Genomic DNA, 19,959 nt, shown 5'->3' on the forward strand with positions numbered 1-19,959 from the left:
TATTATTATTTTAATTATATATACAATATAATATAATTAATTTAATATATAATATTAATATATAATATAATATATAATTATATATAATATAGTATATATTATATATAATTAATTTAATATATAATAAATTAATAAAAATGTTTAATTTTTATCATTTTACTTTTCATTTTACTCTTTCTCAAAAAAAATAAATTAAATTAAATTAAATGCAAAATTTAATTTAATATTAAAAATATTAATAATATAATAAATTATAATATAGTAAATAATAAGGGATAAATCAAATAAAAATAGAAAAAAATTGCATAATTATAAAATTTTCCATGATTTTCGTAAGATAGAATATAGTATATAGATTCGAAAACTACCCTTAATAAGTAAGTTCTATTTAGCGTTCTTTTAATAGCATAACCTAGCAAATATTTTTCAAATTAAGACATTCAAATTTACATTATAATATCATATTATAATATATTTTTTATTGATAAGTTGATTTTTATTTAAATAAATATAATTGTAATAAATAAATATTATTAATAATAGTTTTATTTAAGTAATAAAACTATTATTAATAATTTTTCAAAAGGAAAATTAAATTTCTGATAAATTAATTAAATAGAATGTCTGTAAGAAAAGCTTTTTCATTAGTTTTTATTAGAAAATCAACAGAAATTTTATTGGGTTTAAAAAAACGAGGATTCGGAAAAGATAAATGGAATGGTTTTGGCGGCAAAATAGAACCAGGAGAATCAATTTTACATGGAGCCATGCGGTAAATAATTTTTAAAAATTTATAAAAAATATCTGCAACAATAAAAAAAATATAAATTAAAAATTAATGTTAACTTTTTTTAAGTAGAAAATATGTTTTATATATAATAAGTTAAGAATTTTATATTCAACAATATTTTATATTTCATAATAACCAATACATTAATAACAACGAATTTCAACAAAGATTTTTATCGTACTATTTAACAATATATAAGATGATTCATGAAAAATCTAATTAAAGCTGAAAAAAATATTAGTTAAATTGTATATTATTTGTAAAAGCATTTTTATTAAAATAACAAAAGTAATATATGTATTACATATATATATATGATTTTTTACTTTAAATTTTTTTAATAATATAATACTATATTATTGCTATATATAGTATATATATAGTAATTAAATTATCTTTTTAATTTTATTTAAATCTATATTTTATTATTTAAAAGAAATTTTAAAATATTTTTTATGAATCATCTTGTATATACAGGTACAGTTTTAAATAAATATAAAATATATATATATATATATGTCTAAATAAAATTATATGTGATTAGTAAAAATAGTATAAAAAATATTTAAGCTAAAAGTATAATGTATGCTACATAATATAAATATTACGTATATTATTTCTATTATACATTATATTATGTTGAAATATTTCTATCACAAATAGATAGGAATTAGAAAGTAAATTTCAAATCAGTGTATATAATAATTAAATAATATAATAATTTTATAGCGAATTAAAAGAAGAATGTGGTTTATCTGCACAAGAACTAAGAAAAATTGGAATTCTAGAATTTGAATTTGAAGAAAATGAAGTTCTATTAGAAGTTCATGTTTTTGAAACATATAAATATTATGGAGAGATTATAGAATCTGAAGGTATTTAAATTTTAAACAATATTATTATAATATTAATATTATAATGAAATATTTATTCTAATTAGTAATAGTAATTATATTTATTTTATGTGCAATTATTATTCAATGATTCTATATATTTGTTTATTTTAATCATGTTGAAATTTTTATTTAATTATAAGCATAAAATTGCATGTGACTGCTTAAATTATACAAATTGTGGAGATCAATTAAAAAAACAGAAAAAAAACAGAAAATACATTTGAGCAAAATAAAAAACTTTAAAATATATATATTACATGCAATATAATCTAATGTGTATTTTTTTAAAAATATAATAAATACATTGTAATTATATTTTTATTTTTTTGTTCAGAAATGCGACCAAAATGGTATAATTTGAAAGATATTCCTTTTAAAGAAATGTGGCCGGATGATGAATATTGGTTTCCTTATATGTTACGAGGGCAATTTTTTAAGGGATATTTTTTGTACAGAGGTCAAGACCTAATTCTGAAATATAACATTGAAACTATGGAAGAACTACCATCTTTAGATCATATTTCTTAATATTCTCATTCATAATTTTCATACATTCCTGTTTTTTTTACATATTCATAATCATAATTATTATTAAAAAATTCACTTTCGCTTTTATTTTTATAATTATAATAAAATTTGGCTTTACATTTGATAACTTTTTTAATAGTAAAACCATTATCATTTTGGAATCATTATTTGTTATCACTTATTAATCTTAGATTATATCGAAAGGAATTTTAAGCAAATATTGTACAAATATATTACATTGATACTACATTAATTATACCTGCCTGTAATTTTTAATCAAATAAAAGCATACACAATAAATTATCTCAAATAAAATATATAAATATTTAATGGTATATCATATAGTGATATTTCAGAGATCATTAAATAAATTTTTCTGATATATTGCAAAGCTAATAAGTTTTTCTAATTTTTTTTTTTATCAAATAATTATATAACTATTTTAAAAATCTAAGTACTTATGATAAGTTATAAAACTATACTGTGATACCTCACATGAAGATAAAAATATTCTGCTTAAATTATATTATCATTTCATAAATAAAAATTTTGCAAATATATCAATCAAGCACCATATAGCTTGGACCGAATAAAGAATAAATATTTTTGTCTTCAGTTCAAAAGATATAAGATGAGGCAAGATTGAAAGCTTAAAATCTACAATCTAAAATATGGACGTATAGAATTGTCAACCACACACAATTATATCACTTTTTGCACCACAAAGCACTGGCTTGGTTTTACTTTATCATAATTAAATTATGATTAAGCAGCTGACCAATGTTCAGATCTCCATAAAAGAGCATACATACTATGTTTAAGATCTTCTGCATCTAAACTATCAATCAAAAAATCTGTATATCGCGAAATTAAACTTCGGTAACCTTGACCAACAGTTGCCAGTACTAATTTCTTTTCATCTGTTGATTTAAATGATATTATTTGACAAACCTTACCTTCAAAAGGTCTGAAAACAGTAATAGGTCTAAGTGAATTACATTCAGCTACTACAATACATCCCCAAGTAGTACCAATATACAATTGATTCCTACAAGTTTCCAGAGCTGTTACTTGGCACTTTTCTGTTGATAAATTTTCTTCTATAGAAATGGATTTTAAACTCTCTGAACAAGGTACTAATTTAGACATATCTAATTTATTTATTATTTGTCTAGTATCCACATCCCATTGATACACAATGCATCCAGGATATGTATATGATAATACAGAATTTTCTGCACTCAATAAATGTGTAGCAAATAAATTTTTAATAGCTGCCTCTCCAGTTACATGAGAAACTTGTGCTGTATCTATTAAATTATTGTCTCTTAAAACGTAAATTGATACTTTACCAAAACTTTGTCCAATCCATAATTCCAATATGCGCTTTTTTTTATAAACAGCTGCTAAAGAATATGTCTTTACATTGTCTTGAATATCAGTCGTAATTTCCATTTTTTTCATTTGTGTAAATGAATTTGATAATAAAAATGTTTTTCCACTATGCAGTGCTACTGCAAAATGTTTTATTTGTTCTAAATAAATTAAACCTACTATTTTAGATTCTATACTATGATCAGGTTCAAGATTATAACTAGCAACACAACCAAAATTACTGCCTAAATAAACATGTACTTGTCCTATATCATCACCAATCCATATATATCCATCTACTCCACACATTGCATATGGTATTATAGGAGTTTCAATCCTAACATGTTGTAACCAACCTTTTTGTGTTCCTAATAACATATCAACTTCACCATTATTATGTCCAAACCAAATTTCATCTCCATTTAAATTTTCTTCTATAGTTCTATTTGTCATAGTAATAGCAGTTACTTGAGTTCTTTCTGTTAATAATATAACATCTATAAGATGTGTAAATTCAGGTGCTGATGCAATAGAAACTATTTGACTTGCAGTAGGTCGATCTTTTGGATTTTGAGCCCAACATATAACCATTAAATCAAGAGCATAACAAGGATGAAATGTTTCTCTATATGTTAATGGTGGTCTTCCACCTTCCAAAATACATTCTTTAACTGCTTCATGACCCTCAAATGGTTGTCTTAAAGTAATTAATTCATATATAAACATTCCAAATGAAAAAGAATCAACTTTTTCAGTATATTCTTCTTCACCATTATATTTAATAATTTCAGGTGCCATAAATCCTTCAGTTCCACCAAATCCTTTAGCACCAGTTGGTAATGTAAGTCTGGATATACCATAATCAGCAACCTTAACATGAACAGGATGTTCGGGATAATCTTGAAATGGTAAAGGCATCTGCCAAACTAAAACATTTTCTGATTTTAAATCTCTATAAATTACATGTTGTTGATGAAGATATTCTACTGCTTTTGCTACTTGAAGAATTATAGCTTGTAATGTATATGGATCTAATTTAGCACCAGAACGTCTATAATTTTTCAGTACATTATCCAATGCACCTTCTGGTGCTAAATCTAGTACTAGTGCTAATGGACTAACTACTATTCCAATTAAAGGTACAATATTTGTATGTCTGAGAGTCAACAAAATGTTTAATTCTTGTCTTGCTGTACAGTAAGCTTTACAAGCATACTGTAATGGATCTCTATCCCATTTACTTTGAGCTGCTTTATAAGCAAGAACAGCAGACTGTTTTGAATTTGGACCTGGTGGAACTGGTTGTAACATTTTGATGGCAACATCGATCTTTTGATAAGTTCCTGGTAATCGACAAACACCTTTAAATACAAATCCAAATGCTCCTCGACCTAATAACTTTCCCAATTTAATATCTTCTGATTTTATTAAATGTTTTGATCCAAGATCCATAAAAATTATATCGGGAGCTACATGTGATAATGGTATATCAGAATGTTTAGGACAACTTATTGGTTTATTACTATAAGCAGATAAAATACATTCTTCGACCATCCAAGAATATGCTAAAATACCTTCAGAATGGCTATTTTGTTTAATAATATCTGGATGACCTTCTAAAGATGGCATTCTGCTTGATGTTAGGCTATCATATCCCACACCACTATCACCATCAGATTTATAACTATCTTGACTTTGTCTTTCTTTATTTATATAATATTTTTGGATATCTTCCGTTAAACGATCATTATCGCTAATTTCATTTTCATTTTCTCCATTATTTAATAGACAGCGTGGACATGGTATCAATCGTGTAACTAATAGTTTACCTTCAGATGTATGCACAAAACGTGTTCCTAATGTAGGATACCAATCTTCTAATAAAATATCGATATGATCAACTATTAAGGCCAATAATTGTGGCATACTTTCTGGTCGAGGTTCTACTACAATTGCTTGATAGCCCATTGGTTCTTCTTCAGCTGAATCCGACATTATAGGTTGTTTTATCACCAAAGTATCAACTGGAAACCAAATTTCTAAAATTGCAGAATTTTTTAAATCTACTGTACACCATATTCCATCCTGTTTCAATTTAAATTTAAATTGTCTATAATCATATGGCGAATTCTTTAAATTATAATTGACTTCTTTAAGACGCAATAAAGTGATATTAGAATATTTTAATTCTATTCCTGTTTGCCAAAGTATCCATTCTGCTTGTGTATCTAACAAACTTGTAAAAATATTATCATCAACAAAATCTTTGAAAGGCGCTAAAAATGACATCACAATTTCAACAATAGCATCGTCGGCTAAAATTCTAGTTATGAGCCTTGACCAAAAACCACTAGGAAAATAAGACATTAAAAGTAATCGCGTAACAGAACAATCTGGTTGTGATCTAGATGTCAATACACATTCTGTATTCGATTTATCTCCAGAAGAATTTTGAAATGTTATCATTGGAGATGTAATTTTTTTAGAACGTATATGCCAACCTCGTGTTTTTACAGGAATTTTGATTATTTGATTATTTCTTAAAATATCCTCTTCAGTTGGCAATAAAGAGGGAATTAACAAAGTACGATAATCCCAAGTTAATGCAACTTCAAACTTATTTAATAAGCTAACGATATATCCTTGCGTATCTATAGATGATATAGTAGAAGATTTAAATACATGTTGAATATCGTCTAATTTCATTATACCACATCTGGCAAAAGGATTAATTTCACGTATTGTTACTACGTGTGCTAACATGTCACAAAGCCATTGTGGATCGAGAAAATATAAATCTTTCAAAGTAGCATCATCATAATGTAAAATAATGCCATTTTCATGGAGAAAAAGTGTCGCTTGATGTAATTCAGCAGGATCTCTAAATGATCTATGCAATTTTTGAAGCTCATTATTTACTGCCGTATAATATTGATCAGCTTTCAAAACCGGATCCGTACCTGATAATTTCCTATCATGTGCAAGCTGTATTACCACATCTTCCAAGGCAAGATAACTGGCAGGAACTTTTTGTTCGAGTAATAATTCTTTGCTTCCAGGTGATCTTAAACTAAATACAACATCATATATTAAATTACACAGCATTTTTATATTATGCTTCGTTTTACAGCTCACTTCGATAGTCTCCATCACTTTTGGCAAACCACATTTTTCAGCATCAACTACATTTATAAATTTATCACGGATATATTGCTGTAAAGCCTCGCTATGTTCGTATGATATATCATAATGAGTGCCAACGATAATTACAGGTGAATTAGGAGCTCTGCTTTGGATATTTACCAACCACTGAAATATTTCTGATACACCTTTAAAACCATCTGTGATTCTCCATACAACTAAATATAAACTCCGCTTAGATAAAAAATATTGATGTGTTGCATAATATTCTCTTTGCCCACCAAAATCCCATGTTCTAAAATAAACTGGACCATGAGATGACTGTCCTCTCACTTTTTTCTCGTAAATCCAATCTCCAATATCAACGCCTACAGTGGATATTGTTGTTCCTCTGGCAGTCTTTGCATTAATGTTTTTATTGCCCATTCTTTTCGCCCAATGTTCTGTAGCTTTTTTTTTATTTGGAACTTCACCTTCTTGTCTCAATTGTTCTAATAAACTAGTCTTACCGATACCTTGAATCCCTACAATCATTAATTTCATACGTGCATATGATTTAGCATCCTCTAAGATTGATTTTAAATATCCAATCACATCCATCGTTTTATATTTTTTCGATTCAATCATGGTTTTTAAAGGTTCTTGCAATTTACAACCTTGAGTGTTTAAATTCCACAAACGAGAAAGTAACCCCATTTGTGGTGGCAATTCGATAATGTCCGGATTACCGCTTATATTTAGAACAGATAGATTATTAAGCTCATAAATATTTTGTGGGATCTCTTTCAACTTGTTGTTACTAACATCAAGCATGCTGACATTAGGGAACAGAAGATACAATTTTGAACCAGAATAATTAGTTTTTGTTTCCCTATCTATGTTCTCTTCTTCTAGATTTGGCATTTCTCCATCATCGACCGACGTCAATTGTATTCTGTTCAATAAATTATTGGCAAGAATTAACGTTCTTAAATTTTCTAAACGTAAGTGACGTCTATGCGTGCAAACCGACATGAGAACTACGTCGCGCAAAGATGTAGCTGTTTGTCTATTGCTGCCCGGAACAATTGGAGATTGTACATTCGTTGTAGGGCAATAACACGCAGTATTTGCTTGTTCCATCAAATCGGCACCGTCTACTTGTGGCAAACTGGGCCATCGAGAGATTTGATTATTGGATAAATCTAATTGTTTCAAACTTGCCGGATACGATGTTATATGACTCATGGATCGAAGAGAATTATAAGCCATATTTAATCTCACTAGATTAACAGCTAAACATGGTAAAGCTACTGGAATGCTATTGAATAAATTATGCGCCAAGTTCAAGGACGTAAGCACTGATCTTGCTCCACCTTCGTTATCATCTGAAACTTTTTCCGATACTTGAACAGATTTAGTCCAAACATGAGGTCGATCCATCTCTATGATTTGTGCATTTGCTATTTTAGTAAATGATTCAAATTCTAAAGAATCTTCGCGAGAAATAGCCAATTGCGATGCTAAACTTCGACTGCTAGGACTATTATTCAAACAATCTTCTCGTTGTGTTTTTCGTGAAATATTTTGAGAAACTTGACTTGGTAAATCTTTTAATAAATTAAAAGAAACATTCAATTCTTTTAATTTTGGAGCTCGCCATAAATTATCCGGAAGACACTGTAATTTATTATTTGAAACATCCATAATCTCCAATGTAGGTAAGCTCATTATGAATTCTGGCAATTGCTCTAATCGATTGTCTTGAAGATACATTTCTTCTAAAACTGGACACAATTTATCTTTAGAACTTTTTGGTTCAGCTGTAAGAGTATCTATTTTATTTTGAGCCATATTAAGATACCGTAGGCTTTGTAAATAAAATACAATAGATGGTACAGAAGTAATGGAATTATGAGAAATATCTATCCTCGTGATAGCATATAATACCAAATCGTTATTTTTAGCGCTCAATTTTTTATTTACATGTAATACAGCATCTGTTAACCATTGAGCCCGTATTTGTGAGAGATGACATTGTTGATTATGCCAATTTATCATTGTCGGTGTATTTGGAAATAGTGTCGAATATGTGACATTGCCAAAAGAGGATAATGCAGAAAAGTGAGATGTTTGAGTACATTCAGTCATAGCTTTTTTATTGATTTTGTATTCTGAATCAGGATAAGCTTTTATAGACAATAATTTTGCTGTGAGAGCTTCGTCACGGTTTTGTGCAGCAATTTTGATTGCTTTACATGTATTATCCACGGCACCATGTTTCAGTAAAAGATCTGCAGTTTTTATGTCACGTTGTTGACAAGCTATAATTAACGCGCTAGAGTAATTATTTTCTGGATCGTTCTGATCGTAAGGAACTTTCACAGACAAATTAGGATCAGCACCTGCCAATAATAAAGCGCTAACTACTTCTGTATGCTTGCCTTTCACTGCTGCATGTAAAGAAGTTTCAGTGGCATTATTGCAATACAAATCTAAATTTAATGGGCATATCATATTGTCATCTTTTTTATCGAATGCTTTACTTCTAAAATTCAAACTAGACATCAATCTTTGTATTCCACTTGAAATTTTTCTTTTCGACATAGGAAGTGGCTGTGCCACTCCCATATCTTCCTCTTTAATTTTTCTCGCTTTTACTTTATAATTCAGCAATAACTCTACGATTTTAATATTTCCAAGCATACTAGATATGTAAAGAATATTTTGTCCTGTTACATCTTGAGAATTGATATCAAATGGCATTTCGTATTCAAATTCTCCAGATGAGTCTTTGTAGCGTTGATACGTATGTTGTGGATATTCAAATTTTAATAATAAATCAATAACTAAATGATGGCCATTTATAGCTGCTACATGAATCGGTAACCATTTTTCAACAGTTAAAGATTGCACTTGTTTAGGAAAATGTCGAAGAAGCAATTCTACTATTTCTACTTTACCATTGTAACAAGCTATATATAATGGACAGTATTTGGTAACAGGATGTACTCTACAATCTGCACTATGTTCTAAAAGCAAACGAACTATATCTTTGTGACCCATCTCACTGGCTATAAAAAGTAGAGTATTTGCGCCATTTGGTGCCATATTGATAATGCAATCTAAATCTGACATATGGTTTTGAATGATATTTTTAGCTGCCACAAAATCTCCTTGAATACATATTGCACGCAAAGAAGCATGTACAGCAAGTTTTGCCAATTCATATTTTTCAGCTGCTGATTTAAGCAAATTTATACAAACATCTTGCTTAGCTTCTTCAGCCACATCTAATGGTCTCTCACCGTTATTGTCTTGAATCATTAGACTAGCATTAAATTTTAAAAGTTTTTCAATATTGGAACTATGACCGTGTTCTGCACAAATGTGTAATGGTGTTCGATAATGACCTCTCGGTCCACATGGTATATTTGGATTTGCTCCAGCAAAAAGTAGTACATCTAAACATCTTGAATTTTCAGTAATAGCTGCAGCATGTAATGGTGTTCTACCCCATGAATCTTGACTATTTATATATTGTGCATGCTCTCCTCTTAAAAGATCTTCTAATAATTCTGCATTATCCCATAAAGCAGCTTGATGTAACAAACGACCAGGAAAATCTTCATCAATAGGAGTATAATCTTCCATGATGTAAACTATAAACATTTACATTGTATTGTTATATTAGTATATTTTACAATATTTTTCTATGTAATAAAAATATTTTATACTTACTAATTATATCTTGAATATAATTATCTTGATTACATGATTATAAATTCATTCGATCAGTTATATAGTCATACTGTTGATACACTCTTCTTTTATGATATTTTACATATGATTTTTTATTTTCAATTTGATCAAATTTGAATGTTTTCAATTCAATACAATTTAAAATATAAAAGATTTTATCATTCTTTATAAATTTCAGATCCACTGTGTTCAAAGTGGAAGTTAGATACTTGAAATTATTTATATACATTTGTAAAATTTCGATTATTATTTTATTTATTTTTATATTAAAAATTGTATACATATGTTTTGAATAGAATTTTTGACTTTAATGTAATTTTAATAAGATTGTTCTTTTCATTATAAAATTTCTTTTCATTATAAAAGAATAATCTTTGTGTATTTGTGATTTAAAATTCAATGCATAAGTAGAAAAACTTACATACATATACATCAAAACACATATCAATCGGAGCACGATTGAATATGTTACAAAAATCATGTTCGATCGATATTTTTTAATTTTTCGTTATTCACTGTACATATATAATTTTTCTCCATGTTTTTTATGTATCTTTTTTGCACTGACAATTACAATAACAATTCGTTTAATTTGAAACGAAAAACCAGTGCGATACTAAACATAACTCTTAATAATCGCCATTTTGCCAGTTCTCTTTATCGACTGTATACATCTTTAGCTATAATTTTATACATGAATAATATCGGATCGATTTAAATAAATAGCATTAGCAAAAACGAGATATAGAATAGATCTATCAACTTATAGAACTTCACATTACACAAACTGAAATACCGATCGTGTAAAAAGAATTTTTTATGAATCAAAGCAATGAGGAGTATAATTTAAGAGTATAATCAATCTAACTGCTAAACTTTGTAAAGTTAGTAGTAGTAATAAAAAAATGTTTTCTATTGCACTAACACATAAAAATTTTGTATTGTATATTGTATTGTGTGATCGACAATGAAACTAATGAACTGTCGACACAATTTGTCGTGCCAGACGAATGACGAATCATTCACGATTAAAAAATGATTCTCGTATTTCTTAAAATATAATAAGAAAATTATTAATAGATTCAACAATATGAGATGATAACGAATTCAAATTTTATTTTAATTCCGTATTATTATAATGCATTTTTGAACAATAAATTTATAATAAAAGAATATTCATACATTATATATAAATATATATGTATATATAAGTTTCAGAAAAACTTAGCAATTCACGAATAATGATTCAAATTTTATTATGATATGCATATATATATATATATATATAATATATATATATATATATATATATATATATAATATTAAAGCAATTATATTTTATAATATTACATATATATAATATTATATATTATTTTATAATATTACATATATAAGCGAGTATAAGTGATATATATTAAAATTATATAAACAAAAAATTATATATATACAAAAATTGTATTCTACTTTGAATTATTATTTTTTCCATAAAAAAGGAATACATTTATACTTATATAAATTTGTTCAGTTTGCATTTATTTTTCATTTCATATTAATTCTAAAAAAATTTATATGTAAAATAATATTAATCATAAAAATATTTTAAAGAATACAATGATATTTTTATAAATTTATAAAATGTTCTTTTAAATTTTTTTAAAGAAAAAATTTTTTAAAAATAATAGATTCAAAAATAATTATAATTATTTATTTAATAATTATAAAATTGAATGATAGATCTATATTATATCTTGTCTGTAAAATTATCTGTATTATCTTTCTCATTACATAATATGATTATTGATCTTTCTCTTCATTTGATTATTATAATGCCATGTTACTATGATATTATATTATTATCATAAAAACATTTCATTTAAACTTAACCATAAATGGGGTAAACAATTTTTTTGATTAATTACCTTAAATATTACAATAAACTATATTCTGATATATATGTGCAAACTATAATTTCTTTTTTTATAATAATACATATTTTAATTTAAAAATAAAAAACATTGTAATAAATATTTATGTATGTAAAAATTTATTTATTTATATTAGAAGATTATAATATAATCTTCTATAATATAAATATTAAAATTTTAATATATTTGCTAAGAATATATTGTGGAAAAATTATCAAAAAAATAACAAATTTTCATTATAATATATAATATATAATATATAAATATTATTAATGTTATCTTATTTATTATTTAATGTTATCATTTATCTTAAAAAATTCATGTAAAACCTAATTTTCCTTTATTTAATTTTAATACAAAAATTTTAATTATTAATTACAAATGTAAATAAATCTTGGTCTCAATATCATATATATTATAACCAATAAATTTTTATGTGCAAATCTTGTCAAGTATTCAAAATTTTTATATTTGAATATATATTAATAATAATAAAATATATATAGTTAAAAATTTTTAAATCAATATATGTACATAAAATATATGTGTATGTGTGTTTTAATGGATATACTAAGATTATATATAAAGATTTTTTAATTAAAAAATTAGAAAATTCTTACATTATAAAATGATAATAACATTTTAATGTTTCATTTTTGACAGCCTTCAAGACTTAATGCTCGAGCTAGATTTCTAGCAACAGCTAATCGAAAGATATCAATTTCATTTTGAAATTTCGGATCATCGCCATGTGCTTCTACACATCGTAATAATTCATAACAATCATTGGAAGACAAAATTACATCCTTAGCTTCCAATAATGGAATAGCATCTGATAAAAGTATTGACCAAAAACTGAAACAAATATTCTCAAATATAGCTTTTAATTTAAATTTAAAATATATTTATATTTAAAACTTACTATTTCGGTGTTAAATTTGAAACCAAAAGAGACACTAACAAACTTGCTGCTTCTTTAAATTCTCCAATACCGTACATTTGATGAAATTCGCAATATTTTCCTAATTATAAAAAATAATAAAAATTATAATTGACATTAGACATTCTTAAAAATTGTTTGTAATTTTAATGTTTTAAAATTGATTCACCTAAAAATGTTAGCCTATCACTAGCCATCATACAAAAACCTAAATTTTCTAATAAATCACGGCAATCCAATTTTCCATATTCTACATAACGTTTCAAAAATTGATCTGCAATATATGTTATAAAAATACTATCTTGAGCTTTTAAAGCCCATGCAAGTGCATTTCCTAATCTTCCTTGTTTCATAGATTTTAATCCTTGAATTTTACAAATACTAGTAACTAAAAAAAAAAATTTTTTTTTAAATAACCAATAATATATATATATATTTATGATATATATTAATAATATATATTTTAAATATATATATATATTTTATGTTAAATATTTAAATAATATTTTAAAAAATAATAGTAACCTATATGATTCATTTTATTATCTCGTGCTATGTCTAAAATCTTATTTACTCTTGCTTCTGACCCCATTGGTAATGATTGTAACAATATCTCTAGTCTAGCTAAGCCTTGAGTAGGACAATGTATCAAATAACTTGCACCACATTGCCACAAAGAATGATGTCCCATTAATGTGTTACCATATTCCAATATAAGAGATTCATGAAGCTGATTACTGACTCTTAAAAAATAAAAGTTATCTTATCAAATTTTTTTATATTTGTTAAATATAATATAAATTATACAATAACTTACTCTATTTGATCTTCATCTAATATTTTAAGTTTTCCACAAATATATAATAAATCTACCAAATGAGCAGCAAACCATCCATTATCCCCCATATATTGTATTTCTTTAATAACAAGATGTAAGTTACTTTCCATCAAAGCACGTATAGCATTATCAGAAGGTCTATTAGCTTGCCATCTTTTAGAAATATTATTAGCATGATGAGAAAGCTCAGGTTGTTTACAACATGGAGAAGTATAAAATAATTTTGCTGCTAATAATTCATACCAAGCATCTGTATATTGTGAAAATTGCCACAATATATCTTGTTCTCCTGCAATTAACTATATTAAATGTTTTTAATAATTTTATTAAATTTATTATTATTTTATTGTTTTTTTTAAATTTATTATTTTGTTATATTTATAAATGAAAGTAATTATTGAGAGTTTTATTTTTAAATATGTATGTATCTTAATATTATATATTATTATAAATACCTTCATAATCATTTCTAAATTAGTATCAATAACAAAAGCTTTACTATTTAAATTTGAACATAAATCTAATTGCCAATGTTTCCAACACAAAGTAAATTCATTTATAGAATAACCACCATATACATTATATACAGGCATAGTTTTAAGAGCATTTTCTGCCATTACAAAAGCAGGATGATCTGCTTTACTATGTAATGCTAATAAAGCTCTTACTAAATCTAATTTTCCATGTAATGCACAACCTATTACAACTTCCCAATAATTTGGATATTCCAAATCAGCACCAATAGTCTTTTGAGCTAATATTTTAACTGCTATAAGTTCTCTAGATGGAAAATGAAATTTAATCCATTCTAACAATTGTGGTAAAACTACATCACCTAAATTTAAAATATTATATATTAGAATTTTTTGATATAAATGTCATACATTTGATATAAATGTCATACATTACATTTTTTATTTTTAATATAATTTACCTGGTATGACATCTACGTAAAGAATTTCCACTAAGTGCCATACACATTCTATTTGATAAAAAATGGTCAAGAAATTTTCTAATGATTCTCTTTTTTCAGAAAGACATTTTCCACATATATCTTGCAAACTTTCTATACATGCTCTCAAGATAGATCTGTATTGTTTACTGTGTTTTAAAAGTTCAAGTCTAATATCTCCAGAAAAAGATTTAAGTTTTTTAATGGATAAAAAAACACCATTACTTTCATTTACTAGTTTACGTAATTGTGGTGAAAATAAAATTACTTCTGGTTTTAACATATGTACTGTTGAATCATATTTCTTTAAACTTTTTTCTTTTGTAACTTTAGTAGTATATATACTGATTCTACTACTATTTATCCACTTTCCAGCAATAAGATGATCTTTAGAAATATTTGGAATATCCTAGAAACAAAAAATATTTTTCTTAATATATTTTTAAAAATATAATATAAATTATTATATTTATTTATTATTTAATTAAGAAACTATATCATGAATGAAATGATATAGTTTAATTTAAATATATTTATATAATAATATATAAAATACAAAATATAATTATAAAAATTATTATGTCTCTCTTTTACAAAAAATATTTAAAAATTTATGATATGATTTTATTTTTGAAAATAATAAAAATTAAATATTAAAGAGAATATAGGTTAAGTATAAATTAATATATGACTAAGTTTTATTGCTTACTACAGTTGGAGGATTATCGATTTCGTCCATATTTGATAATATAGAAAAAAAGAATTTTATTTCAAATGTATTTTATTATATAATAATATGCACATCAATTTTTACATTCCCAGTTTACTTAACTTTATGTATTTTAGTAGATTAAATACATATGCATATACAGTATTATCGATAACTATATTTGATTGTGAAATAATCGATATATCATAATTCTATATCATATCGATACTCGAAAGATGCTATTAATAATATCGAAATATTTTATTGAAACATACATACTCTAATGTCGATATTAAAAAAAATTTCAATTTTACTTCAGAAATATAATATAAATAAAGTTTCTAATTTATAATAATTCAATTTATATTTATTTTATCTAATAATTAATAATTATAGCTTTTATCATTCATATTTTTCATTTTTTAAATAAGAATAAATTAGATTTTATATAAAGCTATCGTATTATTAAAATTTAACCTTCATATTTGACATTTTTGTAAAAAATCAATCAAATCTTTTCTATTTCAAATATATAAATTTAACTTGATTTATTATTGAATCATTGTACTTAATTAAATTATATATCACATATTATCAAATATATCAAATTAATCTAATATTCATTATTCAAATATCAAACGTAAATGAACATTTATATCTAATAAGCCATATTACATATTATTCATAATCATAAATTCTATTTACAAATTAAAACATAGCAATTTTGTCAAAATGCAATTTTCAGAATACGATTCCAATACCATTAATATCATATTCTTGTTATGGATTTCTTGAAAATTTCTAAAGGTATCCCATAACATTTTTCTTTTTCTTTGCGTCAATATGTAATCATAACAAAGCACAAGTCTGTCCTATTCATACGAAACATTGCAGGTCGAGTTTACCATTGGTGGCCGAACATAGCCGAGGAAACACGACCCTTAACACGACTATGGGGACCAGATTCCGCACAGTCTGAGCTTGCGCGGTGCTTTCGAAAGGTGTATCCTGGCTCGATCATCGGAGCCGCGGTTGGGCTTTTACTCGTCAACGAGCTTTCGTACTGGAGTGTGCGTGTCTCTAGCGAGAAAGAAAAAGAAGGAAGAAAGAGAGAAGTGGATCTTGTTCGCGTCCGGCCGGGTCGCCACGTACCACTTCTACAAGTAACAGAGACGCCGCATCAAAAAATCCTAGATATAGAATCGTCTTGCACGCGAAAATGTAACGATCTCAATAGTGAGGCCAGTTGTCTGGAAAATTGGCTTAAACAGAAAAAGAGAAAGAAGTGATATCTTTTTTCCTGTGTCACACGGCTTGTGAGTGAAGCATCTTGCAAAGGGAATCCATGGCGTGAAACATCGGCATCGTTTATTCGTTGAATTATTTCTCTACGAAAGCTGAAACTTGAGAAAAATCAGGTATGTGGTCATGTAAATATATTTTATATATCTCATTTATTCATTTGTTTCTTGAATAATTATCAGAATAATTTACGATTTAGTAGTAGCTTCACTGTTTGCCTTGCTATACCGGCTTTTTTAAATCTATTTGCTGGTTCTCGAGTATATAGATAAACGAACGTTAAAAATCATCCATTAAATCATATAAAATTTTATCAAAATTGACAGTAAATTTTGTCGGATTGAATTTTTGCAAATGATATATAAAAATATTAAATAATTGTAAATACGTTTTTGTGAATTTTTAAAAATTATATTGACGTTTTACGTAAAATTTATTCTAGTGTATTGTCGATTATTTGTATGACGTAGTATGTATGTCTCTTTCTTTTCATCTTTTGTTAAGTATTTGAAACACAAATTTAATTACGAATTTTTAATATTTTTAAACTTATTGACTGTAAATATCAATCATGATTTCAATGATCAGATATATCTTCTTATTTTTATCACATTTGTATTTAATTTTTTTTTTTAATATTAATAAGAATTTTATTTAATCAATATATATATATATAATCTTGTATAGATTTACTTCAAATAAATATACATATTTTCTATTGATAAAGAATATATATATATATATATATATTCCTTATTCAAAAATATTCTTTAATTCCATTTTACATTCAAAACAATGTTCTGTTTTTACTAGTTGATTATATTATAGGTCAAATTTGTTTGCCAGCTTGCGTTTGTATAGAAAGACATTGATATGTGTAGTATATGGATTTTTGCAACAGGTTATGTTTGTAGAGTTCGAATACGCAAGAAAGAATATGTAAAAAACAGTGTATAAACCGCAGCAGACAATATCCGTCAATACGCTTCATAGAATAGAACTAGTTAAATGAAATCACAAATTTATGTATTATAACTGATATTTAGACATTATAGGAATTAGGTAGAAATCATTGCTAACTTAACAAATGATTATAAATATTTTTAAATCATATAAATAATTAATTCAGAAAATATTAATTTATATAAAAATATTTTTTAAATTTTCTATATTTTTTTCATTTTTACGTTTCAATTAAATTAGTAAAAAATTAAATTATAATATTAAATTATATTTACAATGATTAAAATTAAATCAATTAATTTAATTATTAAAAATTTAATTTTTATCATAAAAATCAATCCAATATAAAATTATACTTCATTCAAAAATATATTTATTATATATATTATATATATTATGTATTTTGTTTTAATTGTGAAAAGGAAAGAAAAGAAAGAAAATTTTTTTACTATTTAATGTAAATAAATCACGTATTTCTGATGCAATCTGAAGATGAAATTGCTTTTGATCGAACAGTCTTTCCTTTCCTCTCTTCAAATTAAAGTAAAGGGCAGATTAAAGATATCTGTATATGAATAAGTCGAATAAATGTAAACACTATAATGTACTTAAATACTTCGGTCGATGACTGATCATGGCGAATGAAAATAATATTTTATGCTTTTTTCTTTGTTTTGTTGAACGATTGATAATTTTTTTTTTGAATGTAATTGAAAACACAAATTCTTAATTGGATTTAGATTGTTGCAATAAAAATAATCTTCCAAAATTTAATTTATAATTAAATTATAATTTATTAATCTTTAAATGATTGATTTATTATGCCATAAATTTTTAACTTTATTTTATCTTATCCATCTAATTTTTTGGGTTTCAGTGACCCAAAAAAAATCTCAAAATGACAAATTTGAAGTAAAAATTTTGCCTGAGCAGATATTAAACATAAATATTTATTTCTATTTATTTTATTTCAAAAAAATAAAATTTATGATCGCTCATGTAAATGAAATGCTTATTGGGTCGAAACGAAAAATATTGAAGATTCAATGTTATTCCACATTATTCTTCCGATCGAGTGTTTTTCTTTCTTTTAACCATGACACGAACCCTGTTTTGGTCCCGTTTGATTTCATGTATTTTTTATCAATTGGTACGCGCTTCTGTGAGATGCATCGTATCGATGTGATGGAACGCGATGAATCCTGCAATCAAAACAAGCAGGACTCGAAAATATCTCGAATATAGCTGAGTTTATCGATTGCTTTAAAGCATCTTTCTCCTAGAATATACACTTTATTGTTGAATGCAAAGGTTTTGCAACTTTCTGAATAAATAGTTTCGAATAAATATTTCGATGGGAAGTAAACGATCAATAATCGCGTGTTCAAGTATCAAATATTAAAAAATATACACGTAAGAAATAATTATCGACTGTTTTAACTATTTTTCCCTTAAAATACACGTCGAGTGTAAAAACTTCGAATTTCGAATAAATATTTCGACGGAAAACAAATGATTCGAAGTATCGAATATTAAAAAAATATCGTTATCGACTGCTTTTAAGCATTTCTAGAGCACATTTTGCAAATTGCAAAAAAAAAAAAATATTTGCATCCTTCTATATGTTTCGAGTAAAGTATCAAAAAATATACTGCGCATAATAGAAATGGTGTTTTGAAATTGGAGAACATATGTTGAATGTTGACGTAGTAAAAATTGGCATCGATATAAAAAACGAAATTGAAATGGAATAGTACCGATGAACCGCTTTGAAAACCTTTTTTGCTTCGTATACATTGCGACGAATATAAAGAGTTTTATAGATTTGGAATGGATATTTCATTCGGAAACAAACGACGA

At 25.6% G+C, this 19,959-nt stretch overlaps 4 protein-coding genes across 6 annotated transcripts in view; 2 read left to right on the forward strand and 2 right to left on the reverse strand.

The window, feature by feature from the left end:
• Positions 1 to 385: 385 nt before the first annotated feature.
• Positions 386 to 2,529, forward strand: LOC107992813 (oxidized purine nucleoside triphosphate hydrolase-like). The gene is made up of 3 exons (XM_017048892.3): positions 386 to 772; positions 1,520 to 1,665; positions 2,021 to 2,529. The coding sequence occupies exons 1-3, from the start codon at positions 621 to 623 to the stop codon at positions 2,212 to 2,214; spliced, it is 492 nt and encodes a 163-aa protein (XP_016904381.1). The 5' UTR covers positions 386 to 620; the 3' UTR covers positions 2,215 to 2,529.
• LOC107992812 (leucine-rich repeat serine/threonine-protein kinase 1) lies at positions 891 to 10,589 on the reverse strand. The gene is made up of 2 exons (XM_017048891.3): positions 10,450 to 10,589; positions 891 to 10,370 (listed from the first exon to the last, which is right to left on the reverse strand). Exon 2 carries the CDS (start codon positions 10,360 to 10,362, stop codon positions 2,980 to 2,982), a length of 7,383 nt encoding a protein of 2,460 aa, XP_016904380.1. The 5' UTR covers positions 10,363 to 10,370; positions 10,450 to 10,589; the 3' UTR covers positions 891 to 2,979.
• A 109-nt stretch (positions 10,590 to 10,698) lies between these two features.
• Positions 10,699 to 16,723, reverse strand: LOC107992726 (nuclear pore complex protein Nup85). Of its 2 annotated transcripts, XM_017048770.3 has the most exons (8): positions 15,835 to 16,723; positions 15,108 to 15,534; positions 14,629 to 15,008; positions 14,153 to 14,472; positions 13,861 to 14,078; positions 13,505 to 13,723; positions 13,318 to 13,417; positions 10,699 to 13,250 (listed from the first exon to the last, which is right to left on the reverse strand). In XM_017048770.3, the coding sequence occupies exons 1-8, from the start codon at positions 15,862 to 15,864 to the stop codon at positions 13,046 to 13,048; spliced, it is 1,899 nt and encodes a 632-aa protein (XP_016904259.1). In that variant the 5' UTR covers positions 15,865 to 16,723; the 3' UTR covers positions 10,699 to 13,045. The 2 variants fall into 2 exon arrangements, with proteins under 2 accessions (XP_016904259.1, XP_061939590.1); XM_062083606.1 differs by lacking the exon at positions 13,505 to 13,723.
• An 18-nt stretch (positions 16,724 to 16,741) lies between these two features.
• LOC114578270 (uncharacterized) overlaps positions 16,742 to 19,959 on the forward strand; it is a 58,245-nt gene continuing 55,027 nt past the window's right edge. The window contains exon 1 of one of the 2 annotated variants that reach the window (XM_017048900.3): positions 16,742 to 17,252. The gene's annotated coding sequence lies outside the window, so the exon portion shown is untranslated. The remainder of the gene's footprint in view (positions 17,253 to 19,959) is intronic. The other variant, XM_062083706.1, reaches the window with a different exon arrangement.

Source organism: Apis cerana, linkage group LG1 (genome assembly GCF_029169275.1).
Source record: "Apis cerana isolate GH-2021 linkage group LG1, AcerK_1.0, whole genome shotgun sequence".
NCBI lineage: Eukaryota > Metazoa > Arthropoda > Insecta > Hymenoptera > Apidae > Apis > Apis cerana.